The sequence below is a fragment of the Propithecus coquereli genome, unplaced genomic scaffold, assembly GCF_000956105.1.
Source record: "Propithecus coquereli isolate 6110/MARCELLA unplaced genomic scaffold, Pcoq_1.0 Scaffold14, whole genome shotgun sequence".
Taxonomy (NCBI): Eukaryota; Metazoa; Chordata; class Mammalia; order Primates; family Indriidae; genus Propithecus; species Propithecus coquereli.
In genome coordinates this window covers 9,229,458-9,256,973 of record NW_012138302.1, presented here as the reverse complement: position 1 = coordinate 9,256,973, position 27,516 = coordinate 9,229,458, and the positions used below count along the sequence as shown (strand labels likewise).

At 40.0% G+C, this 27,516-nt stretch overlaps 1 protein-coding gene across 4 annotated transcripts in view; it reads left to right on the top strand.

Moving 5' to 3' along the window:
* The window catches only part of FGGY (FGGY carbohydrate kinase domain containing), a 394,984-nt gene that overhangs the window by 57,039 nt on the left and 310,429 nt on the right, over positions 1–27,516 (top strand). For all 4 annotated transcript variants that reach the window (XM_012639482.1, XM_012639483.1, XM_012639484.1 and 1 more), the window contains exon 5: positions 6,902–6,990. In XM_012639482.1, coding sequence (XP_012494936.1) covers positions 6,902–6,990 — 89 coding nt within the window. The remainder of the gene's footprint in view (positions 1–6,901; positions 6,991–27,516) is intronic.

Genomic DNA, 27,516 nt, shown 5'->3' with positions numbered 1-27,516 from the left:
AAGTACAGTGATAGGGGCTTAGCATAAGAGCATCTAGCTCAGTTTGGGTGAATGAGGGACGGTCTCATGGAGTGGTTAGCACCAGAGTTGAGTCCTAAATAATGAGTACATCTGTGTGTACACACACAAACACACATCCTGTTGGTTCTTCTCTGAAGAACTCTGACTATTTCAGAGAGTGAAGAGGTGGGAACCTCTTCATGAACTAATTGGGAGTTTAAATTACTATAGAAGGCTGATTGGTTGTAAGGAATCAGCGAAGAAGAGGTAGAAGATAACTCCTTCGGTAACCGGATCAACTGACACAGAAAATCAAGGAGTAGAAACACATTTGAGAGGAGACAACAGATTCTGTCTTGGATATGCAGTGGGACATCCAGGAGATGTATATCAGAGGAGAGTTTGAATTGCAGTTGGAGATTTGGCATGCTATTCAACTTGTAGTTGGTTGGAATCTTGGGAGTAATTGAGATTTCCCAGGGAACATGTGAGCAGTGAGAAGAGCATTTGGATGAGACCAGATCCCTGGGGAGCATGTGCATTTAAAGACTAACTAAAGAAAAGGAGCTCACAGAGGAGACAGAAAAGGACTGATGAGAAGGGCATGAAGGGAAGCAGGAGAGTGAGATGTTAAGGAAGACCTCCTCACCGCTACACTTGTCTCAGTCTTCACCGTTCTTTTGTGTCTACTTCAAGACCTTCTCACCCTTTCCAAAGACTTCTCTGCCTCCCTCCCATAGATAGTGCTACCCACCCACAAGGAATTGTGTTGTCCACATCACTGTGGCTTCTCTCTCATTTTCTCTGGACAGTTCTGCCTCATGTATGCTTTAGGGAGGCAGATGCCTGCTCTGGTACTGTGCTGAGCAGTAGAGATCCAAATTTTAGTCTGAACTTCCACTTATCTGTTGTGTGACCTCGGGACAATCATGATCTCTTTCTGGGCTTTAGTTTTTTAATCTGCAAGGTTAGGTTTATTATTTCTTGCCTTTCCTGCCTTCAAGAATTACACAGATCAGATGAGATCATGCAGTCAAAGTGCTTTGAAAAATATGAAGCTCTGTAGCAGTAACCAGAGTGAATCTTGTTGACTTACCAGGCACTCTACATATTTTGTCTAATTCTCACAGCATCCTTGGAGGAAGATGCTAGTAATATGGTGTTTGAAGAAACTGGGGCTTAGAGAAATTAATTTGTGTAAAGCTACACAGCTGGGAAGTGGTAAAGACAGTGATCAAACTCAGGTCCACTGGACTCTAAAGTTGTTAGATTCCCCTACTATCACCTTGTTTTCCTAATATTTGTGGGGTGGTGTCATACTCTTGGGCAAAGAATATGATCAGTTTTCATTAATACAGTAACATTGTTATGGTTGGGAAGTCAACTCCGTGTGGATTATAAATTTTCTGTACAATAGTAGGCCTCCAGGGGAGGTGGAGGAGGGGGATGCATCTAAATCCAGTTTTTGAAAATTAAATAAATTATACAATGGAATTATTTCATTTTATAAATAAATTCTATGATGATACAGTTAAACAAATACTTCTCTAAAGGGGGTAATTTGTCTTGTCAATTCAGATTTTTGTTTCTTGTGTATCTTTCTCAGCAATAGCATAGATATTTATTCTACTTGACCTTTAGGCTTCAGCTTCCAGCTCTTCCTCATGAAGCCTTTTCTAGCCCCCCTAGACCCAAAGCCCTTTCCCTCCTCTGAACTCTGTCTGTGATTACTCATTAGAGGCAGAAATATGGCCACACACAAAATATTATGATAAAATTATGAGGCTGACTCACCAAACCTTGATATCAGGCTCATTACATTATTGTCATACATCATCTTGTTAATTACCTTTTCCTTTGTGTACATCTTTCTCACCATTGTAACTTTCTTTTGAAAGGTTTTGGCTTTGGATTTTTTAATAACCCCTGAAACATTTTGCATTTTTTTTTTTTTTTCATGAGTTAGGCTTGGCTTTTGCCCTACAGAAGTTTGTCATTTCAGGGTGGATTTAGGTACATGAATATATAAGTAGGATACAGCGTGGGATGGAGGGATTCACAGGAAAGGTGATATCTGAGCTAGATTTGAATCAAGAGCCCATCCTTTGAAGTGAGGTATCACAAGAATGGAAAAACAAGCACCACATGTCCTCACCATCAAATTGGCACTAACTGATCAATGCTAAGGTGCTCACATGGTAGTAATTTTCACTGGATGCTGATCAGGTAGGGGGGGTAGATGGGTAAACTCACAACTAATGGAGATGGAGTGCACTGTAGGGGGAAGAGCACGCTTGTAGCCTTGGCTTGGGCAGGGCAAAGGCATTACATGTAACCAAAATGTTTGTACCCCCATAATATCCTGAAATAAAAAAAAAAAGTTTGATAACGGGAGAAAATGGGATTGTCAGTCCATGTAGAGGCACTATCCTAAACAGAAGTGTTAACATAGAAAAGAACATAATGCATTTGGGAGGTCAGAGAAATAAGGTGAGAGCAGAGTGGAGGGGCTAGGGGGGTGATGATGGGGGATGAGCCCAGAAAGTAATCATAATAATGATAATGGCCAAGTTGGAGCCAGGTTGTTAAGTGTCCTGAGAGCTGTCCTAAGGAGTTAACATGGCATTCTAGGCCATGAGGAGCTGCCGAACCATGTTCAACAAAGGAATGGAATGGAAAGTTTTAAGTTTTTATTAAGATGCCTCTGGTAGCGCAAACCTCTCAGCTTATCTGCCTGCCTGACTTGAAATATTTCTGGTGTTCGCTCTTTATCTCTTTGGATGGGAGTTTGAAACACGCAATTGTTTTATTCATTCTGAGAAGTTTCTGATTGGAATTTATGACCCACCCCATGTTTCCAGCATCATTTTTCTTTTAAGAATGATATTGGACATTAAGTTTCTTCCTGAAACATCTTTTCTCTTTGGGCGATTAGCCTAATTTGGAGTCTTAAACATAGAGTGAAGGTATGGTTTTGCACTTTCATGGGTAGTTTTGCTGGAAAACAACATTGTGAGTACTTGGAATGTGTAGACAGGCTCATTTATTGAGTGGGGAATTAGGGAGTTCTGTCCCCTCCCTTTTGTTCACTGCACACAATAGATAGCCCAGATAGAATCTCTTTGCAAGTAATAATTAAATATTTGGATGATCTTTTTTATCTGGTCATCCCTGTTTTCTCATGTTGCTCGTAGATCCTAGTGTCATTGCAGCAGCTGCCTCATTTTCCCCACAAGTTCCCTCAGTGTCTAGAAGCAGCAGAAACCTCACAGCTTCCCTGGACATGCTTTCTTGGACATTGCAGTGAGAGGGAAGGGGTGAAAGCTGCTTCTCTTTGCCCTGAGGCTGGCAGGGCGGCTGCTGCCTTGAATCTTGGATTTAACTACCCTACCTCCACCCTCTGCTGAGACCCGCAGCTGTGTGAGCTTTGAGTAGTAGCCTCCTCCCAAGAAATGCTGTGGTTTTATGAAGTAATAGATGATTTAGAAAAAAAAAAAAAAAAGCTGTTCTGTTTGGTTGCTTTCAAGCCGGGGGATTGCTTGGCTCAAAGGATTGTTGTTGGAATGTAGAAGCCTTTTGTGCCAAGTCATACACCCCAAATCACTGCTGGTTTCTTTTTTTTCTTGAAAAGACTAGTTTTTGTTAGTTGCTTGGTAACTGGAGGATAGAAAGACTTAACTCATTCAGCACAGAGAGCTCCTAGTTTGAACTGTATTAAGCTATCACATAATGAGATAGAACTGAAGTTGGCGTGTGTTGAGGGCCTGCCCTGTGTTCTGTCTCTAACCCCTGCATCTGTTGTGCATTGGGGTGTTGTTAGGTACATAGAAGTTAAGTGGGAGCTTCAGGGTAGAAACTGCAGCATAGTGACGTAATGGGAGGACATAATGCTCACTTTAGAGCTGGAAACCCTGTGCGACTTTGGCCAAGCCCTTGTGTCTGACGCTCGGGTCCTCCATCCTTACTGTGAGAGTACTGTATATTGCCTACACACCTCTGAACCACCCCGAGAATCAAATGAGATGAGGCACATGGGGACACTCTTGTAAACTGTGGAGGAAATAAGAGGTAATCACTGTGTCCTGATGCAGGCCCAATGGTTGCAAGAATAGAATTAATTCAGTAAGTATGAGGCCCTTGGCCTGGACTGTGCTGGCTGGGGAGGAGGAGGGACAGGGAGATTTTCCCACAGAGCTGGATTAAAAATCCGTCTATAGGGGCTAATATGCTCTTGGCCAACCTGGCATTTGATGACAAAGCACTTGTGAATCATGTATCCCAATACAAGAACTTCATGGGATCCCTGTAAAAGCCTGTCAGCATCTCAAAGTAAGGAATCAGGCTTCTGGAGACATTCCCTCTTGTCCAGACTCTTCCTCCTTCTCATTGCTGGCTACTTTCCAGACTTCACTTTTGCAGAGAAAGCAGAGAATACTGCTAGTTTCTCTTCTGAGACCGTGTGTGTTCTTGAAGATACCTCACCCCTCTAACAGCATATTGTTTCTGGTTCCTCATCCCACCGAGAGGTTGGTTAGACCTCCAGCTTTGATCGATGAAGGTCATGTGGTCTCAGGAACGATACCCCATGGACCTCTCACTTCTCCTACCCCCAGTGTCTCATTTTGGCAGAAGGCCTGAAGTTCTCTTTGAGACATTCTACTTGGGTTCCATTGTCTATAGCGACCATTTGTGTGGCTGCAAACTGAAAGCTCTCATTATATGATACAAGGCCGTTAATGACCATATACAAGATCTAACAGATGTGTTTTTTTTCTGAGTTTAGGAAGATTGTTGAGCTTTGGCTTGAAGCACTGGTTGTTGCTGTAGTGGTTTGGCAGTTCACTTCTGGTGACTGGCCTTGGATTTCTGCAACCTTTAGGCGGAGGCTGCCTTTTCTCCTTCTCCCTGACCACTGATCTCTGAAACCGCAGAACACATGGAAATAGATTTGGGGGATTATCCAAAAGGCATACTGGTAGTTTGACTCACATAGTTTCAAAGGCTACCATTTTCTGAGTGTGACTTGTTAGTATATAGAGATACTACTAGTTCATAGCTGTGATAGGTGTTTTTAGTGTACTTTAAATTTTGCTTTTTTTAACATTAAGATGGATAGGCATTCAAAGAGACATTTAGGACGGGTCCCTTTCCAGATATAAGCTTTCACTTAAATGCTTAGGATTTAAAACAAACAACAACAGAATGGAGTTAATATTTTGCCTTTTACATCTGAACCCTTTTGATATTGTTTTAATAGGACCCTGTACCTGGAGTAGTGCCTGGTTGTACATAGATGTGTGTGTTCATATAGTGGTGATAGGGAAACAGCGTGTAGGAAGAATTTACAGAATTTGAGGGTAAATACAGGTAAAGGTCAGTTGCATGTGTGTAAAATAAGTATAATAGCACCTAGGACTTTGCGGCTGCTCTAAGGAGATGATTACACATGTTGAAGTCCTTTATCAAATCTGAAGAACTCCTCACATAAGAGGGACTGGATGGCGAAGGCAAGCAGTGTGTTTAGTAATTCAGCAAGTATTTACTGAGTGCCTATTGTATGTTACCCTGTAGTTGGTCCAGATGTATGTCTCTTTGGACCTTCTGCATTGTGGCCCATAGGTTCCCAAAGATACCTTTATGCTTATGACAAATTCCTTTTTTTTGTAGCTCCTCGGAGAGAGAATAATTGAAACTAGGGCATGGAAAGTTGCCTGGATGGTAGGAAACCTTTCTTGCTAGTGCTTCTGTCTTCTTTTCTCTTTGTGAAGTTTTACTTCTCCAGGTGCTTGGCAGAAAATGATAATGTCACAGTTTCCAAGTTTATCTCATCTCCAGTTCCATTCACAGGCAGGAGTTAAATGGCTTCATTGGGTCCTGATTCTAAATTCCTGGGAGAAGGAACTTGATTGGCTCAGCTAGATCCCAGGTTCATACCTGGTGCAGTCCAGAGCTTATATTAATAGTAAAGGGGCTAGAGTTGTGTTGTGTCTACTCAGCAGCTGAGGGTCCACTCAGTTTGCATAGAGGAGGGGAAACAATCATCAGATGTGGTGAACAGGACAGGTAGGATCCTTGACCTCACAGAGCTTATAGTCTAGCAGGAATAAAAGACACTACATAAATAACTGTGGGGTGGTACGGGTTGTGTGACAACCAGGCCTAAAGCTGAGTAGGAGATCCTGGAAACCTTTCCCAAGGAATGGTGGGTAGGGTTGACAGAAGGGGACAGGAGGATGTAGATTCTGGGAGAGAACAAGGTGGTGGGTGAGGAACAAATGCTCTAGACAGAGGCAGCAAAGGAAAGGAAAAGCCCAGCTGCAAGAAAAAGTCTGGCCATTTGGCAATGTGGAAGAAATAAATCTTTAAAAGTTGTATAATAATGGTTGATTATGTGGCCATTCTCTCTGGCTTAGTTGGAAGTTCTTTGAGGGCAGGAGCCATCTTATTTCTATTGCCTTTGGAACCATCTGGCATGTGGAGAATTTTACATGGCAGGGCGCATTTAGTTTTGCTGGGTGATTTCTTAGTGTAGTTTCTTCCCAGCTTAGTGTTGCTGCTCAGTGTTGAAATTTTCTTACGTGGCTCGAAGTGTATCCTTTCACTGATCACTGGGAAGATGGATTGCATACCCTCTAAGAGCATGCTCTCTCTCCCTCCAGTTTGGCCAACAGGGCTAAAAGGGAAATTATGGTCATTTTTGGAAAGATCAATACTTGCCAGTTTTTCTTTCCTGTACAAGTACTGCTTTTATATCATTCCCCACCCCCACCAAGCCCCTGAACAAATGTTTTTATGGACATTGTTGGCTGTGCTTTTGTTTTGAAAATTTTAAAACATTATTGAAAGAGGAGAGGGGTAGAAAAAACCCATTGTTGATTCTAATGTATATTTAATTTGGCAGAACTTGAGAGAGACTTGCTGGGATAAGGCGGGACATTTCTTTGATCTCCCAGACTTCTTATCGTGGAAGGCAACAGGTGTCGCAGCACGGTATGTTAATTACAAGTCGGGTTTTATTTGCCATCTTCCATTCTCGGGTGTCTGTATATATATTGCTTTCTTAACTCTCTTTGACTGGACACACTGTTTGTACATCTGCATGTGATTTTGCATACTCGAAACATCTTGAATCTATCTTCTACCTCCTCTGCACATGCCCAAACGCTGTTGCCCCAAGAGGCCTGGAATGTGAGTATCCAAGGTGAAGACCATTCATTAAAATTGGACACTTTTGAAGGAAATGTGAAAAATCCAGAGTGAAATGTAACTTTTTCCAAAGGCACTTTTTACATGGTGAATAAAAGAAAAAAATACATGTATACACACACACACACACACACACACACACATACACACACAGAGTCATGGGTTGCTTAATAATAAAGATGTGTTCTGAGAAATGCATCCTTAGGTGATTTTATTGTTGTTTGAACGTCATAGAGTGTACATGCACACACCTAGGTGGTTTAGCCCACTACACACGGAGGCTATATGGTATATAGCCTATTGCTCTTAGGTTACAAACCACAGCATGTTACTGTACTGAATACTGTAGGCAGTTGTGACACAGTGGTGAATATTTGTGTATCTAAACATACCTCAACACAGAAAAGTACAGTAAAAATATATAGTAGAAAACATTTAAAAAAAGGTATACCTGTATAGGGCACTTACCAGGACTGGAGCTCACAGGACCGGAAGTTGTTCTGGATGAGTCAGTGAGTGAGTGTTGAGAGAATGTGAGACCTAGGGCATTACTGTATAATTTTTTTTTCTTCAATAATAAATTAACCTTAGCTTACTGTAACTTTTTTTACCTTATAAACTTTAAATTTTAACTTTTTGACTCTTTTATAATAATACTTAAATACAAATATGTTGTACAGCTGTACAAAAATATTTTTTCTTTATGTTCTTACTCTATAAGCTTTTCTCTGTTAAAATTTTTTCTTTTACTTTTTAAACTTTTTCATTAAAAACTAAGATACAGACATACACATTAGAGCCTACACAGGGTCAGGATCATCAAGGTGTCACTGGGTGATAGGAATTTTTCGGCTCCATTATAATCTTGGGTACCACTGTTGTATATGCGGTCTGCCATTGACCGGAACATCTTTATGCAGGCGTGACTCTGTGTGTGTGTGTGTGTGTGTGTGTGTGTGTGTGTGTGTGTGTGTGTGTTTGTGGCCCCTAAAATTAAGACAGGAGATATGTTTTTAAAGGAAGCTGATTTTAACTGGATGGGCATGTTATGGATTTGTTTTGCTTTTTATATAAATGTACCCTACTCATCCCATACTATAAAAGTATGTATGTGGAAGTCAACAACTATTTTTCAGTAAATTATGAATGTTAAAAATAAAGTATGTGCTACATGACAGACTTTTACAAAATACTCATTGAGTGTGAAATTGCGCTGCTGTAATTAACAGAGTGGGTGTGTTCATGGATGTATATAGACAGGTCGGACATGACATCTGTAAGTGTGGCAAGTGTCTTGTCATCTTGACCCCAGATTTAAGGGGATGCATAGGGTGGGGGGGCAGGTCTTCTTATCTTGAAAACGGTTTAGAATCTGGTTGAACCAGCCTGTGAGGAAGGGGATCATTCCCTGAGGACAGATCAAGCTGTGTCATTTAGGAAGGCAGCTGGTGTATCTTAAAGTCAGCTCACGGGAGGTGGGCAGCAAATCCTATCCATTTTCCCCCTTATTTAAACTCAGAGGGAGCTGGAATAGCAGTACCATTTCCTCTGCACACCTCCTGTCTATCTCATTTTATAGGTTTGGGCCTTTTCTTGTAGGCAGTTGATAAGGGTGCGATAGTTCAGCCGCAGGGGCTTCTAGCAAGGAGATAGCAGAGGACGTGTTTCACAAGCACGTCATTCTTCATGTCAGCCCCTCCCACACCCTCCTCCCGGTGAAATGATCATTAGCCAAAGGTCTCAGGGTGAGGGGATCCATGTGCACATGAAAATGGCCTCTGCCAGCCTCAGGTGCTCACCTATCTCTGGCAGAGAGGACTCTGGAGGAATGGTCTGAACTCTACCCTGGAAGATGTAATTAGTCACCATTATCATTATCACCGATGGGGAGAGCGGTATGTGGGTGAAGATATCATCTTGGTCATTCCTCTTTTGGTGTGACATTAATTGTCCAAAGTTATTTCTGAGAGGACCTTTCTCTAGGTTTTTTTTTTTTCCCCCTTTGTGCAGTAGTGAAAGAAATGTTTTGATCATTTTAGCCAAACGGACATACTAGTCAAAGCAATGCTGGGCGTTGTGTGTATAGGCAGTATGCCATTGGCTTGCCAACCTTGAGGGCTCAAAAGTGGAGCTAGAGATGAAGGAGAATCTGGATTTCCTTCTCTTTTTCTTTGGATGTTGTTCCACTCAGCACTTTGACTTTCTCCCTAATTCTTTCTGATGGCTCTTGATCTACTACACCCCATTTCTGGGTGCCTCGTGCTATATTTAGACACCAAGCAGTGGGCTTTCTGAAGCTAACTCTGGCACGGATAGACTGAAGTGCAGTGGCATACACACTGGGTTCTGTCACATACTAGGTGTGTAACCTGGGCATGTCTCTTCCCTTCTTTGACTCTCACTCTCCTTATCTATAGAATGGGGACCATGATACCTATTTTGCAAGCTTGTTGTGAGAATCCATTAAGATAGTTTTTCCAACTAGCCTGATGATAAGCATCACCTGAATCATTTATTCAAAACACACATTCCCCTGGACTTCTGGTTTTTTAGCGTACGGAATCACAATGTCCATAGGAGACCTGGGAGTTTGTACGTTTAGCAGGTGTCCTGGGTGGTCATATGATCAGGTAAGTTTGGACAACATTACCTAACAGGGTGTACATGAAAGTGGTATTGACTCATGTGCTCCATGCTTGTGAGGGATTGGAAGTATTTTAAAGGCCTAATGAATTTGTTGACTTTAAAAGTGGAGGGCTGCTTCTTCACTTATCATAACATTTTAACTGGTTGGGCATGTTAACATGTCTGGGGCTTCAGTCCCTGCCCAAGACAATCTCAAACCTTCAGGAAACAGAAAGTTTAATGTTCAGAAATGATTTATTGGCTGTCCAGTCATCCCTGCTATCTTTTATTGGCTACGACACTCATGACTCATTGTATTTTCATTAGTATAAATTGATAATCTGCCTTCCCCCACCATCCCCGCCCTCTAGGAGGCCTTCCTTCCAGCTTCCCTCTCGTCTAGAGAGCAAAGCCCATGAGCTGGAGCACCAGGCAACAGCTTTCTCTGAAGATGGTTGCCCTCTCCCCTCGCCCACATACAGCTTCTGTCTGTCTGTCTCTCTTCTGTTGTTTACCTAATATCTCGATTTTTTTTCTCCTTTCTCTATTTCAACCTGCAGCATATCCAGGTGAAACAAGGAACCCCTCTGAGCTTTCTTGATTGTACCTGGAGATAGTGACAACACCTACTCCATGGGGTGATTGTATGAATTGAGTGAGGTGACAGAAAAGCTGCTAACACAATGTTGAGATTTTTTTTTAAAGGTATTAGCTATTTTCTTTAGTCTCTTTCTCTGTCAGTTTTGGCAGGGGGTCTTTACATTAAGTTTCTGGCATAATGGAAAAAGGGAAATCCTTGTGGTCAGAAATGCACCTGGATTCAGTGTCTCCACCATGTACTGTCTGCAGGAACCTGGAGCAAATTGTTTACCTCCCCAACCTCATTCCCTCATCTGTAAGGGCTGTTGAGAGAGTTAGAGGGACTCTGGATAAAATATGTAGCACACAGTATTTAAACGATAAAGAGTTCTTTTAATGAAAAATCCACATTGTCTATTCCCTCTTCTAGAATAAGGGAGATAAATGTGCCAATGCCAAAAAAAACTTTGGGCAATGGAATACCAACTTGGCACCCTCTGGGCTAAGGAGAGGTTCAGATTTGGTGTTTATTTGGCTCTTACATGTGATTATTTTGGGAGGCTTTGGGGGAAATGAGTGCCAAAAACGCTAGAGGGGTTTTTCCCCCCTTTTTATTATTCTAGTGGAGTCAAGACTAACAAGGGATTGGATTTCACCTTGTCTTAAAGCTTTCAAACTTCTGGCAATGAGAGTATGTAGGAGCTCTTCCTCCTCCTCCTCTGTTTTCCTAGCCTCCAGTTCTTCCCCCCTACCGCCCTCTACCCTGGGGCAGCTACTTTTGGTTATCTGGGTCACTGAAAAAATCACCACCAGGCCCATGACTGATTTGTCATTCAGCTCTATTTCTTTTCATTATATTAATGAAAATATTGTTATTTTTTTTAATAATAGTAATAATGGTAATTATCATTTATTGAGTGCCTTCCCTTTATCTGTGCTAGGCGTATTAATAAATGGTAGCTCCATTAATCCTCAAGACCCTCCTTGCAACAGGTGGTGTTATTACCGTTTAGCAATTCAAGGACTGAAGCAGAATGCTTTAGTAATTTGCCACGTTTTTGCTGTGGAGTGGGTTACTGTCCAGAATTTTGGTAACATGAGAAATGAGAAGTCATACGTTAAAATAATAAAATTTTGTATAATCAGACAAAAATATATTCATATGTATAAATCCTCCCTCTAAAGAGATTTGAGGTGACTGCTAATTGATAAGAGAAAAGCAGTGTTAAAAAGTAGAAAAAAATCAGAATGGAGTGAAAATAATAGAATAAATGAGTTCAAGCTAAGAATTTTATAGAAGCTGTAAGGTTCTTCATCGTTACTATTAATACTAAATTTGTTTCCAAGCTCCCTATTGGCAAAAGCAAAGATAGAACTTAATCAGGGTTAACTGAGTGAACAGGTAAAAACCTGCCTACTGTTCAGAAGTAGAATTTTTTCTAACATTAGGGGTCTAAGAGAAATTTCTTCTGGGTTATCAAGAGTGGACAATATTTATAAATGATTTAAAAGTATATCCTATTAAATTCAATATAATTTTGAACAAACTTTTTATTTTGAAATAGTTCTAGGTTTACAGAAAGTTTTGAAGGCACTACAAAGAGTTCCCATATACTTGACATGCAATTTCTCCTGTTATTAACATCTTACATTAGTATGTTACATTTACCATAATGAATGAGTTAATATTGATATATTGTCATTAACTAGATTCCATGCTTTATTCAGAATTCCTTAGTTTTTACCTAATGGCCTTTTCTGTTTCACGATCCCATCCAGGATACCACATTACATTTAGTTATGTCTCCTTAGGCTCCTCTTGGCTCAAACTTTCCTCCTTTTTGATCTTGACAGTTTTGAAGCGTATTGGTCAAGTATGTTGTAGGATATCCCTGTATTTGAATTAGTCTGATGTTTTTCTCATGATGAGACTTGAGTAATGCGATTTTGGGAGGAAGACCACAGAGGTAAAGTGGTCTTTCTTATCATATCAAGGGTACACACTATCATTTTGACTTATCCCTGTTAATGTTAACCTTGATCACTTGGTTGAGATATTGTTTGTCAGGTTTCTTTGCTGTAAAGTTACCTCCCCCACTCCCCATGTTGTACTCTTTGGAAGGAAGTCACTATCTATGCACAGCTCACACACAAGGAATGGGGAGTAGTTATGTTTCATTTTCTTGAGGGTTGGGTATCTATACACATTATTTTGAATTACTCTGTATAGGAGATTTGTCTTTTCTCAATTCACTTATTTTTATGGCTTTGGACTAAAAGAAATTGATTACCAGGCTTTTTATGTACAAGGGACATTGTAAGTTTGGTTTGGAGGTTACATGGTAGAATTTCTGAGACATTTCTATGGCATATGGGAAAATAGGGTTGAATTTCTAGAATCTCAGGTTTATTTTCCCTTATATTTATTTATATTATGTTTACATATTTCTGTTTATTTATGTTACCTTTCCTCTTCCCTGCACTACAGTGTACAATTCTGTGTAAGCTGTTAGTAAATATTCTATCTTCTCTTTTAAGGAGATGAATTTATGGTTTTTAGAAACTGTATTCCCTTTAAAATAACAATTATTATCCTGATTTGTATGATATTCTGTGTTTGTAAGGGACATTATTGTACTGTTTTATTTTTCTTGTGGTTATCTGCTAATGTGTCAGGAGATGATTATGGTTTGGTTATTGATCTGTAGTCATTTTCTAAATACAATTTCCAGGATCTCAAACATACTACCATTATTTAAACTCTTATTCTATTGATTTTTCTTTTTTTTTAATTGGATATCTGCCTTGTGCTACTTATTTTTTACTTAATATATTATTATTATATTTTCCATATCAATAAATATTACCTAAACATCTTTTTGATAGCTATATAGTATTCTATAGTATGTCATTATAATATGTCTGTATCAATTTTGCCAAGTTTTTAGGCAACATTTATCTTATTTTAATTCACATTTTTGATTATTAAGTGTAATTATTTTTTCTTATATTTATCAACCACTTATTTTATTAATGCATATCAATTAATGTCAATTACCAATTATGTCAATAGTATTACATATGAAAGTGACCTGTTTATGTCAATTACTAATATTTATTATGGGATTTCAGTGTTTTTTAAAATATTGGTGAGAATTCATTTTATTTTTTGTTTTAGTGTTTTCCCCCGGTATTATTTCTGAAAAAATTTTAAACTTATCAAAAAGCTGAGAGAATGACATATTGAACAATTACACCTTTTACCTGCATCCATCAATTATTTAACATTTTGTTACATTTGTGCTCTCTAATGCACATCTTACCTATCTCTGACACTCACGTGTGTATTTTGCTAAACCATTTGTAAATGAATTGCAGACATCACAGTATTTCCCTCCTGATTACCCAAGAATACCGACATTCTCTTATATAACCATTACTGCACTTAGGACAATTAAAATCAATCCTCATTAGTAAACTCCTCACAGGTATCCCTATGGTTAAGGATTCAGAGGGCCACTCACTCTTCCTTGCCATTGGAGTTCTGACAGATAGAACTGACTACATACAAAGAATATTAGCTAAATGAGGAGTGAAAATTTATCTTATTATCTAAGGAAATACTGTTTAGCCTCTGATGTTTAGAACTTCTGGTATACTGAATGGATAGACAGCTCAGAAGTGAGCCTGAACCAGGTCTGCATGTTCAGGTGTATGTGTACCTATATGGGAGAGAGGGTGAGAGGGAAGACCAGATTTGCCAACCAGATCTCAAGTCCAACAACTTAGTATGAATGCAGACCCTGCACGGGTATGATGACCACATGGCAGTGGGAAGCCAAGCTGGGCACACCTGGGTGTGGGGAGTGGAGGAGTGAGCTCGATGTTGTTCTAGGCATGAATTATCACCTTGTCTTTAACACAGTGACTCTTAAAATGTGGCTTAGTATATTCCAGTCTCTTAACTATCAGGTGAATTTCCCTTATCCTCTTGGAGAAAATTAAGTAAGAGGATGGGGTGCAAAGTCAACTCTGTGTCCTCTGGTGCTCCCTGAATGGAGAGAGGTCAGGTGGAAGTCTCAGCCTCCCCAAGAGCTGAGGCAGCAGCATGAGAAGAAGAAGGGAGAAACTTCCACACCAGTACCCACATCCGGTGAGCATGCCTGGAGTCTAGATACCTTCCTCAGTACTTGGCCTCCTGATTTCCTTTCTTGTTTGCATATCTAAGATAAGACTTGATTTAAAAAAAACAGTTTTAGATATTTATAGTACATATATTTAATTCACATACTGTGTAATTCACCCATTTAAAGCATACAATTAAATGATTTTGTTATATTACATTATTTATTTTCACTAATTGCAGTAAAATAAATGTATAGCATTAAATTTGCCTTTTAACCATTTTTAAGTATACAATTCAGTGTCATTAGTTATATTCACTGTGTTGTTTATCCATCACCACTACCTATTTCCAAAATTTGTTTATCACCCCAAACAGAAACTCTATACCCATTAAAGGCAATAACTTCTCATTTCCTTCTTTCTCTATGCCTTGTTAACCTCTAATTTGCTTTCTGTCTGTTATGAATTTTCCTATTCTAGATACCTCATATAAGTAGAATTATACAATATTTGTCCTTTTTCATCTGGCATATTTCACTTACCGTAGTGTTTTCAAGATGTATCCACATTGTAGCATGTGCCAGAATTTCTTTCTTTTTTATGGCTGAATAATAATATTCCATTGTATGCATATACTACATTTTGCTTATCCATTCATTTGTTGTTGGGCTTTTTGATGGACATTTGCATTATTTCTAACTTTTGGCTATTGTGAATAATGCTGCATTGAACATTGGCATGTATCTGTTCAAGTCTCTGCCTTCAGTTCTTTTGGGTATATATCTATGAGTGGAATTGCTGGTTCATACAGTAGTTCTATGTTTAGCTTTCCGAGAAACCACCAAACTTATGCACAGTGGCTGCATCATTTTACATTCCCACCAGCAACATATGACAGTGCCAGTTTCTCCACATCCTCCCCAATACTTATCCCTGCCCCCATTTTAAAAAATTACAGCCATTGTAGTAGCTGTAAAGTCGTCTCTCATTGTGGTTTAAGGGTTGATTTCTTAACATTAGAAATCTGTGGAATTAAAGTGGAATTGATTGAATTTATATCATCCTAGAGGTAACATTTTTGGCCGGACCTTGGTTGAAACATCTTGGTAAGGACTCCCCAGGTAGTGTCATAAAATTAAAGGTTTCTGGGAGAGGGGAAAGCACAATTATCTCTGAGATGCTTGATGCTACAGCTGTTTGATTTGCATTGTTTTATGGTTGTATTGAAGGATGATTTCTCAGAACAGTGGTATATAAAGCAGCTATTCTAGGTTCTAGGAAGAATGATTCCATCATCTGCTCTCATCTGCTTATTTTTTAGTATGGTTAATAGTGCTGAGAAATAACCTGTAAATACTACATTTTCTTTACCCTTATTTTTTGAAAAGGAGAGTTTTTCACTCTCTATAGAAGAAATAGGATCCTCATCTCTTCACTAATGAATAGTAGAAATAATAGAAAAGTCAAAATAACAGTGACTTAAGCACAAGGGTTCATTCTTTTCTGTAAATAAATCTAGATATTAATATGTGGAGTCTTGGGCTGCCATGATGTCCCCATGAAGTCATCAAGGATACTAGCTCTTTGGACATTTTTACTTCACTGTTTTCAGCCCTGACTTTGATTCTCAAGGTCACCTCATGGTCCAAGAAGGCTGTTGAAGTCTCCATGATCAAGTTTATATTCCATTTAGCAAGAAGAAGGAAGGTGGGGTTACATAAAAAGATGCACCTCACATTGGAGTGAGCCTTCTTTAAGCAACCTTCTTAGAAGGTCTGCTTAATACTTGTACTTGCATATCATGGACCAGTACTTAGGTTTATATTCATACCTGGCTGGAGTGGGGTCTGGGCAATGTAGGCTTTTAGGTGGGTGCCTTCCTACCCAAATAAAATTGAAGTTCTCTTACAAGTAAAGAAAAAGGGGAGAATGGATATTGGGCAGGTGAAATGACGATCACAAAATCATTATTTCTCAGTAAATTACATCGACCAGTATCACAGATACCAATTAAAATCCTCCTATAATGTGACAAGGAGAAAGGCGAGTGTGGTAGTGGTCATGGGAGAGGTAGTATATAGTCTGAAGCCACTGTGGCTCACAATTTCCATCATACAGTCACTCATTCACTTACTCCTTGCATATATATTAATAAAGCATCTATGAGGAATCCCCTCTCTAATCCAGCAGTAGATTGGTACACATTTACTTAACTGTTCAAATTTGTATGAAAGCTAAGTAGTCCTTAGGTTAAAGTTTTGTTTTGACACATCACCTGGGTGAACTTGGGCAAGTCATTTAATCCCTCTCAATTCCAGTTTCCTGTTATGCTTGAAGAAGGATGAAAATAACAAGGGTTCGCTTTATGGAGAAAATGAAGCACCATGGCTAAAATCTCTAACCAACCAATTTCTGCCACATAGTAGTACACAGGAAGCGTTACTTCCATTTTTCTTTGCCTTTGGTTTTTTACTGATTGATTGATTGAGGCAGGGTCTCACTCTGTGGCCCAGGCTAGAGTGCAGTGGCATCATCATAGCTCACTGCAACCTCAAACTCCCTGGCTCAAGGGCTCCTCTTCCCTCAGCCTCCCAAGTAGCTGGGCCTACAGGTGTGTGCCACTGCACCTGGCTAATTTTTTGTAGAGAAGAGGTCTCACTATGTTGCCCAGGGTGGTCTTGAACTCCTGGACCCCAGCAATCCTCCCACGTCTGCCTCCCAAAGTGTTAGGATTACAGTCATGAGCCACTGTGCCTGGCTTATTTATTTTTATTTTTAAGTTTTAAGATAAATCCAAATTCATTTAAATAGCTCGTAGATGGGGTTGGAAGGATGGGCCATTCAGAAATCAAATAAACCTGTGTGATGACTTCTCTTCCTCCTCCCTGCTTTGAAGATTTGGTCTTGGCTTCCCATGGATGCAGTCAGGGTCCAGTGAGCCTTGGAGAGAGAGACTGTCACCAAGGGTCTCAGAGCTGTTGTGGATGTGAGGAAACAGGCAGGTACCGGGGAGGCTCCAGGCTAGTCAGTATTCAGAGGCGGCAAGTCCAGGGATGGGGCAGAGAGTGGAATGTGCTGGGTCGGTTGGGGTGCGAACTTCACGAGAGCATCAGAATCGAGCCAGGTTCTCGGGGACTGCTGCCCAATGCTAGTGCTCACCTGTTACTTCACTGACCACCCCTCTTTATCTGCTACACTGAGGCCAAGTCTGGGGAGGGTTGAGGTTGTTTCTTTCACTTTTTGTCAGTAAAGCAAACCGGACAGAAAAGGTTAAGAATCTCAAATTTTGTTCTTTGGGGGAGGAAGCAAAAGTGTGTGATCTCAGGTGATTTATGATGAGCACCCTTTGCTGAGAACCTCCAGTCTGCATTTGTTCAATTTCTGTGAAGTTTTGTTTTCCCGGTTTTCTGCTGTGTCCAGCTAGACATGGATTTTGTATGCCTGAAAAATGATCTTCAGCATGACTGTCATTTTCCAACTGAGCAGCAATACAGCTTTTCCTTCACTTAACAGTTTTCTCTGAGACTTTGCATCACTTTTAGAATTTAATCCCATTTTCTCTTTCAATATGGTAAACTGGAATGATCTCTGAATTCGATCCCTCACTTACAAATGGATATGATGGTATATTTTCTGTTGAAAATGTTTTGAAACTGTGAAAGTGCTAAAAAGTTGGATCTCATTTTCTAGATAACAGAACTGAAACCCAGAAGGGTTTCATTCTGAGAATAGAGTGGGAGATAGGTTTTAAGGGGGACCCTTTGCTCAGGGGTCCTTTTTCTGACCTGAGAAGGCCTCTTTCAGGATAGATGGAACATCTCAGTCTTTGTGGACTCTTACATTTGATTCCACCCAGAGTGGCTATCTCTGTTGGTGGATTATTTTGTGAGCTTTGTGATTGGACCTCTTGGGTATGTTGTACTGGTGTGATTCCGAGTAGCCTCTGGAGTTCAAATCAGTCAATCTGGTTAAAGGTATCAGCATTTAGTCTTGGCATCCATGGTGCTGTTGGGGCTCTGACGGTGTGGCAGTGTCCAGGACCCGTATCACAAGCTACAGAAGTGGTGTGTCTTGGGGCTCAGAGGCTCCTGTCTGGTCCAGCCAGGTAACCTTGGGTCCCCGGCACCCACTTTCCTCATCTGCAACATGTGAGGGTTGGATTAAGTGATCCATGTAGCCCTTCCCAGATCTAAAGTTCTGAGTCTGTGAGATGTAGTGGTGTTGATCGAAGTCTCTTTTTGGATTCTACCTTAAAATGTATTCTTTTGAAAAAGGATTGTTAAAGCCTAGCCTTAGAATTCAACCCTTTGGGATATAATTTAATGTTAAAATGCCATACTCTTCCCTTCTTTTTTCTCCTCTTCTTTACTACTTCTATTTAGTTCCTTTTCTTTCTTTTTTTAATATGCCTTCTTTTTTTTTCTTATTTTCTTCGTTTTCCTTTCTTCCTCTGTGTAAATTGTTGTCAAGGGCCTTTGAAGAGAATTCTTAAATGTTATTAAGAAATTGCAGTCAGGGAGCCCTTTGTTCCCAAGTCATTTAGAAGATTGCTTTTCCTTTTGTTAAATACGAAAAATTGTCAACCTGTATTGTTAAAATGTGCCCAAAACCGCATTCACCAATAAAAAGTGTCAGCTCTCATTATTGCCCAGATATTATTCTTTTCAAAAGCTGAGCACTCTCCCCAGGCTTTCTAAGCCTCATTCATCTTGCTGGTTTCTTTACATTTTGAACCTCTGTCGGTCTATATAGGGTGGCAGCCTGTCTTTTAAAAATTAATGGATTCCAAATGCCATTCAAACCTTCTTCCGCCCTCCCCCTCCCCCTCTCCTCACCCCTGCCTGTTAGGAGTCTTATATTCTGTATAAATATTGAGCTGGAGATAATTTCTAAAGAGGTGTTTGGACTTTTAATTAACATTGACAGCCTGTCTGCTTAGGATTTTGCTCTACTGTCTCTCTCCATGGAAAAGTCAGGTAGGTCAGTGGGGGAGGGGGGTTCTGCAGTGGATGTGTTCCTGGCCGCTGGCCCTAGAGACACTGAACTCTGAGCCAACCATGAAGTCATTTTGAATTTAAGGAGTCTCGCGAATCCCAGGCAATGTGTCTTAATTTGACAAAGCAAAGGCTGCCCGATAAGCAACCCTCAGCACAAGTTCGGTGAAACTGGGAGAGTTTGTAAGTTTAGATTGTGCTGGAGAAATGTGGTGATGTGGAAGGACAGGCTCATTTCTCCTGTTTCCTCCTTCTCCCTTCCCCTCCTCCTCCCCGCTCCCTCTCTTACTTACTTTGGCCCGATTCAGCTCTGCAGTCTGGCCTCTGCAGTGGCTTGATGTGAAATTTGAGAAACATATGTAGTTTTCTATTTCAGGAAAATGAGCTCAGGGATTGAATGTGTTTTTTTTGTTGGCTGTTAAGCTCTGATCTTGCCCAGTGTGGTTTTTTGATGATGGGAAAGAGGCTTCGAAGTGCTTTTTATCAGAATTTCATGTAATAAAACGTAAGGTTTAGGTTTCTTTATCTCGCCCCCAGCCCCCTCCCAGGCCCATGACACAATGTTGTCTATTCTGTCAGAAGTGGGAAGAAGTACACATTGTTTGTATTACAATGACTTCTTTGCTGCTTGCACATACATATAGAAAAATGGCCACTGTGTCTGTCCTTCACAAAGCTATTTTCAATGTAGTTCGGTGGAGGACCAAAGGTCTACGTACTGTTACTGATAAAGGAAAACGGATCTACTGGGGGAAAAGTATGCCTTTGTTTTGCCTTGGAAGGGCCGATATTTTTCTTTGTTCTAGAGGTGAGTGCCAAAAATGGGCCCAGCACCCTATCAACCAAACTTCATTAATCCAGCCGTACATAGGCTATTCGGACCAGTGCCACTGCAGCCTTTCAGGAGAACGGTTGAGAGGGGTTCAGGCTAGTGGGCTGATGTGAGGCTGGCATAGGGAACAGCTGAGGGTTCGGGAGATGGGTGGTAGACTGATGGTATTTTCTGTTAGATCCACCCAAGGTGAGCTGTCTGCTCACTGCTTATGAAGATCAGCAGAATAAGGCATGGCCCCAGCCCCCAAGGAGCATCTCAACCAGTGGTCGAAAAGGCTCCATGAGCTATGGTTTTCCATTAGACATGAACTTTTTGAAGGCAGTAGCAGATCATCTTTAGTCGTTGTATCCAGGGAATGCTTGCTGAATTATAAAAGAATGATGTGTTATGATGGAGGTCTCCACAGGATATACTAGGGGAGCAGAGAAGGGACCTTCTTACCCCCAGACTTGGGGTGGGGTGAGGGGGAAGAAGGAGGAGAAAGCACAGGAATGGCATATCCAGAGGAAGGGAGCTAACATTCCTGGGCATTATGCATGTTGTCCCTATTTTATCTTTACAATGTGTCCATTTTACAGAGGAGGAAACTGAGACCCAAAGAGGTTAAGAAACACATTCAATAAGGTCACATAGCTGCTGAAGAGCAGAGAGGCTGAATCTGAACTGAGGGTGCATGGCTCAAAGAGGATGAAAGCATAGTTTCTCTCATATTGCACTCATTTCTGCCTCCTTTTTTGTCCTGTAGTGAACTGACCAGCTCCCTCTGACCTTAATATCTGGTCTTTGTCAGAATGGTTTGGAAAAGTTTAAGAGATTATCAGGCAGTGGTAGAGGTGGGCTTCCCATGAAGTGCAGGCAGCAAAGCTTAAACTTCAGGGCCCACACTTGCATAGGCCCTGGTGAGTGCTGGGAGCTATTGGAAGTTATAGAATGTTCCAGGAGGGGTTGCAATCAGAAAGCATTTCATAAGCATTTCTGACTCAGGGAAAAGGGACCTATATCCTCAAAGTGCAAGGTATTTGTTTAAATTTTTTTCTTATTATAAATAATTATTTATTATTACTCCTAGTTTGTATTCCTTTTCTTAAACAGCCACCACATAAAAGCTTCAGGCCCTATAAAACCTGGATTTGCCCTGGGACATGGTGTATCCTTCATGGAAGAAGGAAAGTAGACTCAAGGGTGAGCGGTTGAGTTTGGGCTCTGGGATAAAATGCCAGCCCTGGAACCTTACTGTGTGATCTTGAGCAAATCACTTACCATTTCTGTACTTCATTTTCTTATTTGTACTTGATGGGCTCTTTATGGGGAGTGAAGAGCCCATGTGTAAAGCTAGTAGTACAACATGCTAAAGACTCGATCAGGGTGAGCGGCCCCTGCTGCTGTTGCTGTTTGTCACTGTCATTGAAGACCCAGGTAGACAGAGCTTAATGCCAGTGTCTGCCATTAAAACATTGACCTTCTGGAGGCTATAGTGCAAAGACAACTTTAGATTTACATTGAAAAATTTGCAGAATATCACTTTACATATTTATTTCTTTCCATCTTTGACCACCATCCAAACAGCTTAAAACACATTTTATTATCCAGAAAACTGGTGATTTTTCACAGTACTAAGACTGAGCTGTCTCGTCTCCTGTCACTCCTCGTCACTCACTGACATTCCAGCCACATCGGACCTCTCCTGGTCCCTGGGCAAGCCGGGCCTTTTCTTGTCTGCTTACCTTTGTACATACTGTTCCCTCCCTGCACGGTATCATTCATGCTCTTTTCTATTCGGTCAACTGTTGCTTATCCTTTGAGACCCAGCTTAAATGTATACTATTTGTGAAGCCCTCAGACTCCCCCTGGGCAGTTAGATGCTCCCATTTAATTGTTCTTGTATTTCTTCTAGCACTTCTCTCATTGCACTGTAATTATTTTTTGATACACGTCTTTTTTCTGATAACCTAGGATCTCTTTGGAAGAAGAAACTACAATTTATTCACCTGGAAAAGAGTGTCTGGCACATATTAGGTGTTGAGAAATTTGGGGGGATTAATTGGAAGGAGTTACTCTTTTCATACTGCTATATTTTAAAAGCTGTAATAGTTCAAGAAAAAGCTATATGGTATAATTACACAGAATCATATTTTTCTGTTGGTTTATATTCTAATTTAAGAAATGTTTTTAATGCCTGATTGATCTTCAATTTGAAATGACTTTGTAGCATTTTCTCTTTGTTTCCTTGCATTCAGTCCTCTGATTTAAGCAGACAAAGCTTATAAACAACCTCTTAAGTTGTGCTTTGCTTGCTAGTTGTAACTTCATGAGTACAGGACCATATATGTTTGGTCCACAGGTCTGTCCTCAAGTCCTAATACAGGGATTGGCACAGGGGAACAGTTCTAGAGGTATAAGAAATTATAGTAATGACAGTGTTAGTATTTTATACTTATTAATAGTACTTCACATGTGCTGGGCACTATTGCCAGAATTTTAGATATACTCACCCCTTCAGTTTTCCCACTATCCTTGTGTTATATGTACTATAACTGTCATTTATTTTCTACAGATAAGGAAACTGAGGCTCACAGAGGCACAGAGCCCATGGTCATGTAGTTAATGACTAGCAGAGTTGGGATTTATTTTTAACTAGGGCAGTCTGGTCCCAGTGTCCAGACTGGTACCAATTAGTACCAATTAGCTTAGTACTTATTTGTTAACTGATTATTAAAGGAATGTAACAAAGACCTATTTTTCTGATGTAAAAAGTTCATTTTTTAGGTAAATAGTCACCCTAAACCAGTTGTTTGAAAATGTGATCTTCAGACCAGCAGCATGAGCATCACTGGGAAATATATTAGAAATGTAAATTCTGTGGGCTCACCCACACCCTACTTAATTAGAAACTCTTGGAAGTGGGACCAGATAATCTGTGTTTTAACAAATCCTCCAGGAGAATCTGATGGATGTTAAAGTTGGAGAACCACTGTCTAAGACTCAGTTATTTTCTCTGGAATTTCACCCCTTTCTTTTGGCTTTTCTTAGAAAGAGTCATACTTTTTTGATATCTCACGTTTGTATACCCCTGATTTTTGTGACATTTATGAGGGGACTAAGCTCTAGCCTCAGTGAATATTTTTGCTAAGGTTTCTGAGAAATTTTGAAAGTTTGGGTGTGTCTGTAGCTTGACAGTGTTTTTTTGTTTGTGTGTTCATTTTTGTACCCCCCCACCGCCTTCCCCCATTCTGATGGCTTTCAGGATGAGGAAACTTTAAAAGTACAATACCTCCTCCATTCAGCCCTACTCTCTCAAACTCTCTTAACTGGTGGGTGAAGAAGGAGCCTAGGGATACAGGGATGATGGAGAAAGGGGAGGTAGCAGAACCAGTAGATGGGGCAACCAGAGTTTTATAAGTCATCGTGTTTTCCAAAAATAGCCTCAGTCCCTGTGGACTCTTGGTTTATACCTGGTATAAAAAGAGAACACTGGACTTTGAACTAGACTTGGAATCCTGGTTCACTCTCTTTTCATACGTGATTTTAGAAAAGTAACTTTGCTAAGCAGCAGTTCCATTATCTGTGAAATGGGGATATTACCTAGTTGTTAATGATGTTGTGAGATTTATTGAGACACGCAATCAACATTCTAGTCATTCTAGTTGTATCAGTGTTGAGGGGAAATTGTAAGAATTAGAGTCAGTCACTAGCATCTTTACCAGGGAATGTTCTAAGAAATGGATTATAGGGCTGGGCGCGGTGGCTCACGCCTGTAATCCTAGCACTCTGGGAGGCCCAGGCGGGTGGATTGTTTGAGCTCGGGAGTTCGAGACCAGCCTGAGCAAGAACAAGACCCCGTCTCTGCTAAAAAAATAGAAAGAAATTAGCTGGACAACTAAAAATATATATATATAAAATTAGCCGGGCATGGTGGCACATGCCTGAAGTCCCAGCTACTCGGGAGGCTGAGGCAGTAGGATCGCTTTAGCTCAGGAGTTTGAGGTTGCTGTGAGCTAGGCTGATGCCATGGCACTCTAGCCTGGGGAACAAAGTGAGACTCTGTCTCAAAAAAAAAAAAAAAAAGAAATGGATTATAGATTTTGCAGAGCAACAAGGAATCCAAAGTACCACTAGGTGGCTGGTATTCCAAGAAACAGAATTCTGGGAAGTCCCATTGCAGAGAAAACCAGGTTTGAATGTATTATGTCTTAAATTTACTTGTTTTCAAAAAGGTATTGAAAAGTGATTTAACAATGTCAGGATTTAGACTTAAGTTTTTTTGTGTTAAAGAGGCCATTGCTGAAAGTCAAGACCTAATGACTGTAAAAATATTGATGCAACTGTCAGAGGTACATGGTATTTGACCTTCTATTAATAAAGACAAATTATTGCATTTCTGTGATATTTGAGTCTGCAAGAACTTCCCTTAATTCCACTGGTATTCCATTCCACAGCTACCGGGGCTTCTGGGAAGAGGGACACAGGATTGTGTTTCTGATTTATGAGGTGGGATATTAGTCCCATTTACTAAACTGAAAGTCAGACCAGGTTCAGATAACAACGTAGTGAAACTTCCTGAATGATAATGGCCACAGAAACAACTCAAGTATTTGGTGATATTACAACATATTTGGTCAGAAGCTATCCATGGAATAGAATACAAACCATGGGGGGAAATAAGTAGGTAAGCACAGATAAATAGAGAGCAAGGAAAATACTGAGCAGACTATCTTGGAAGTAGGAGGACTTTCAGGGCGGGGTTTTTGTGGACTTTTGCAGGATGTAGGCAGTGAAGTGTTCATTATGGCTCTTTGCTGGCACCATCCCACTTCACGAGTTGGTACCTTTTCACCCAGACTTTGAAGGTGGGTTCTGCCCCACAGAAGGGCAGGGCAGTACACCCCACATTACTTAGAGGTCTCAGGCAGGTTACACAGGGCAGCGTTTTTATTTTTTACCCTTGCCTTTGCTCATTCACAGAGAGTACTTTGGAATCAGTTCATTTAAGCCTCAGACTTCAAAGGAGCTCATTCCTGTTTGACAGCAGTCATATTCATGTTGCCAACTCTTTGACCTTTGGAATAACATGCACTCAGGTCTGACTTGTCAACTGTCTATAAAAATCCATCCAGATCAAGAACTCAGTATTTTCAAGAGCGCATATAAAGGATGAGGGCCCTTCTAATTTTGTTCCTCCCAGACTTGTTTTGGGAGAAACCAGCTGCTGCTTCTTTTCTTGATGAGATGAGACTGTGGAGGATTGAGTCAATGGGGCCTTGACTTACATTATGATCCTGTACCCTTTTGTTGCCAGTTGCACATGTTTTTACCCACTCATAGTGGCATTTTTCTCTATCTGCAGTTTTACCTAATTTTGATCATGATCAATTTGACTATAAAAGTATGTATTTTTATATTAAAAAAAAGTGTTTCCAAAGGCCATTTGCCATGGGAAAATAGGATATGTTCACCTTTCCTTTTATATCCATTTGAGGGCTTTTGGCTGTGAGAGTCAGTTCACATGCAGTTTGGGAAACTATCCTTTGGTATGTTTCATATAGTTCAGATGTCCTGAAACTTTTCAGATTAAAAAAGAAAATCTAGAGAGAAGTCTAATTTGATTCCATCAGAACCTATTGGCTAATTAGAACTATAAAATTCTGAATGTAACTTGTTCACATCTTTGCAAAATATAATAATATTACCTTCCATTTATATAATCCCCATCTTCTCAAATAACTCAGAGCAGTGCTTTTCTATATTCCCTTTGTTCCCAAAATATGTCTAAGATGTATGTGGTTTCAAAATGCAGATGCATTGTCATGAAGGATAAATTAATGTGGTGATGGTATGAGAATCCATTATTGGAAGTGCCAAAAATTGGGTGTAGAGGAAAACTGTCAAGCTTCCAGTAGCTATTAACTATGGGTCTACTTTATATCTCAACTTCTTTATCTATAAGAGTGGGGTTAATAGTTCTTATTTCATCGGGTTATTGTGATGATTGATTGTGTTAATACATCTAAAGCATTGACACAGTAATGCTGTCACATGGTAATTTATCAATAAATGCTTGCCATTTATTGAGTTGCCATTTATTGAATATTAACCTATATGCCAGGCATTATATTAGACACCTTATATGCATTATTTCTCACTCCTTTAATTTGCCGAGATAGGTATGATTATACCCATTTTACAGATGATTAAGGTAAGGTTTAGAGAAGTTAAGAAATTTACAGTACTAGAGCTAGATTATTGGCCAAGCTGACTGTCTGAAGTTCTTGCTCTTGTTTACCTACTTAGGCTTCCCCAAGCCACAGTTTTATCATTTATAGTAGGACTAACAATAGATCTTTGTAAAGATTAGATATTGTGTAGAAAGTACCTGGCACCTATTGGGCATTCTTGACATGATATACTGTGATGATGATATTATCCTCTCCAATTAGAGCTTTCTATGCAACGTAATTTTCCTTTTTGTGTTCCTTATGCCATATATATATCTTTAGAAACTGGAAGAAAGTTTTTAAGAATGGATTCTTGTATTTCTGAGAACTTCAGAATTACACGTATAGTCAGGTACAGTATACACCTGGGTATCCATATGTGTATGTATACTTTCCATTCAGTCTAGAAATGTATGGATACTCAATCTGAATGTTTTGTAAGGAAAATCACAGATGTTCAAAATCATGGACTTGAACATGAAAATGTCTTGGCCTCAAAGTTTTGCTTTTCTGTTTGTTCTGAAAGTTGTTGAGGAAACTGGCTCAGCTAAAGCTAAGCATTTAGGCATCAAATATATTGGATGGTATGGCAGAATTAGCATTATACAAACATTTTTGGTGCTCAAAAACAACAATCCTTTAAACTAGCATGTACAGATGTATTAATAATATATTTCATGATATTTCAGCCTATATTTCATGTCTTAATAAGTGAAAACACTACAAAATTGGGCTGGAGGCCACTGCCCCATTTCTCTCCTTCTGTAGTCAAATCTTCCATAAGGACCATCAACACCCACTTCCTTCATTTGTTTAAATACTCATCCACTCTTTAACCTCTTGCGAGGTAAGCTTCACGTTGGCCACCTACCTTAAAGAACACTAGTAATTTCTTATCGTGACTTATGTCATAAATATATATCCTAGGCATATTTTCTCA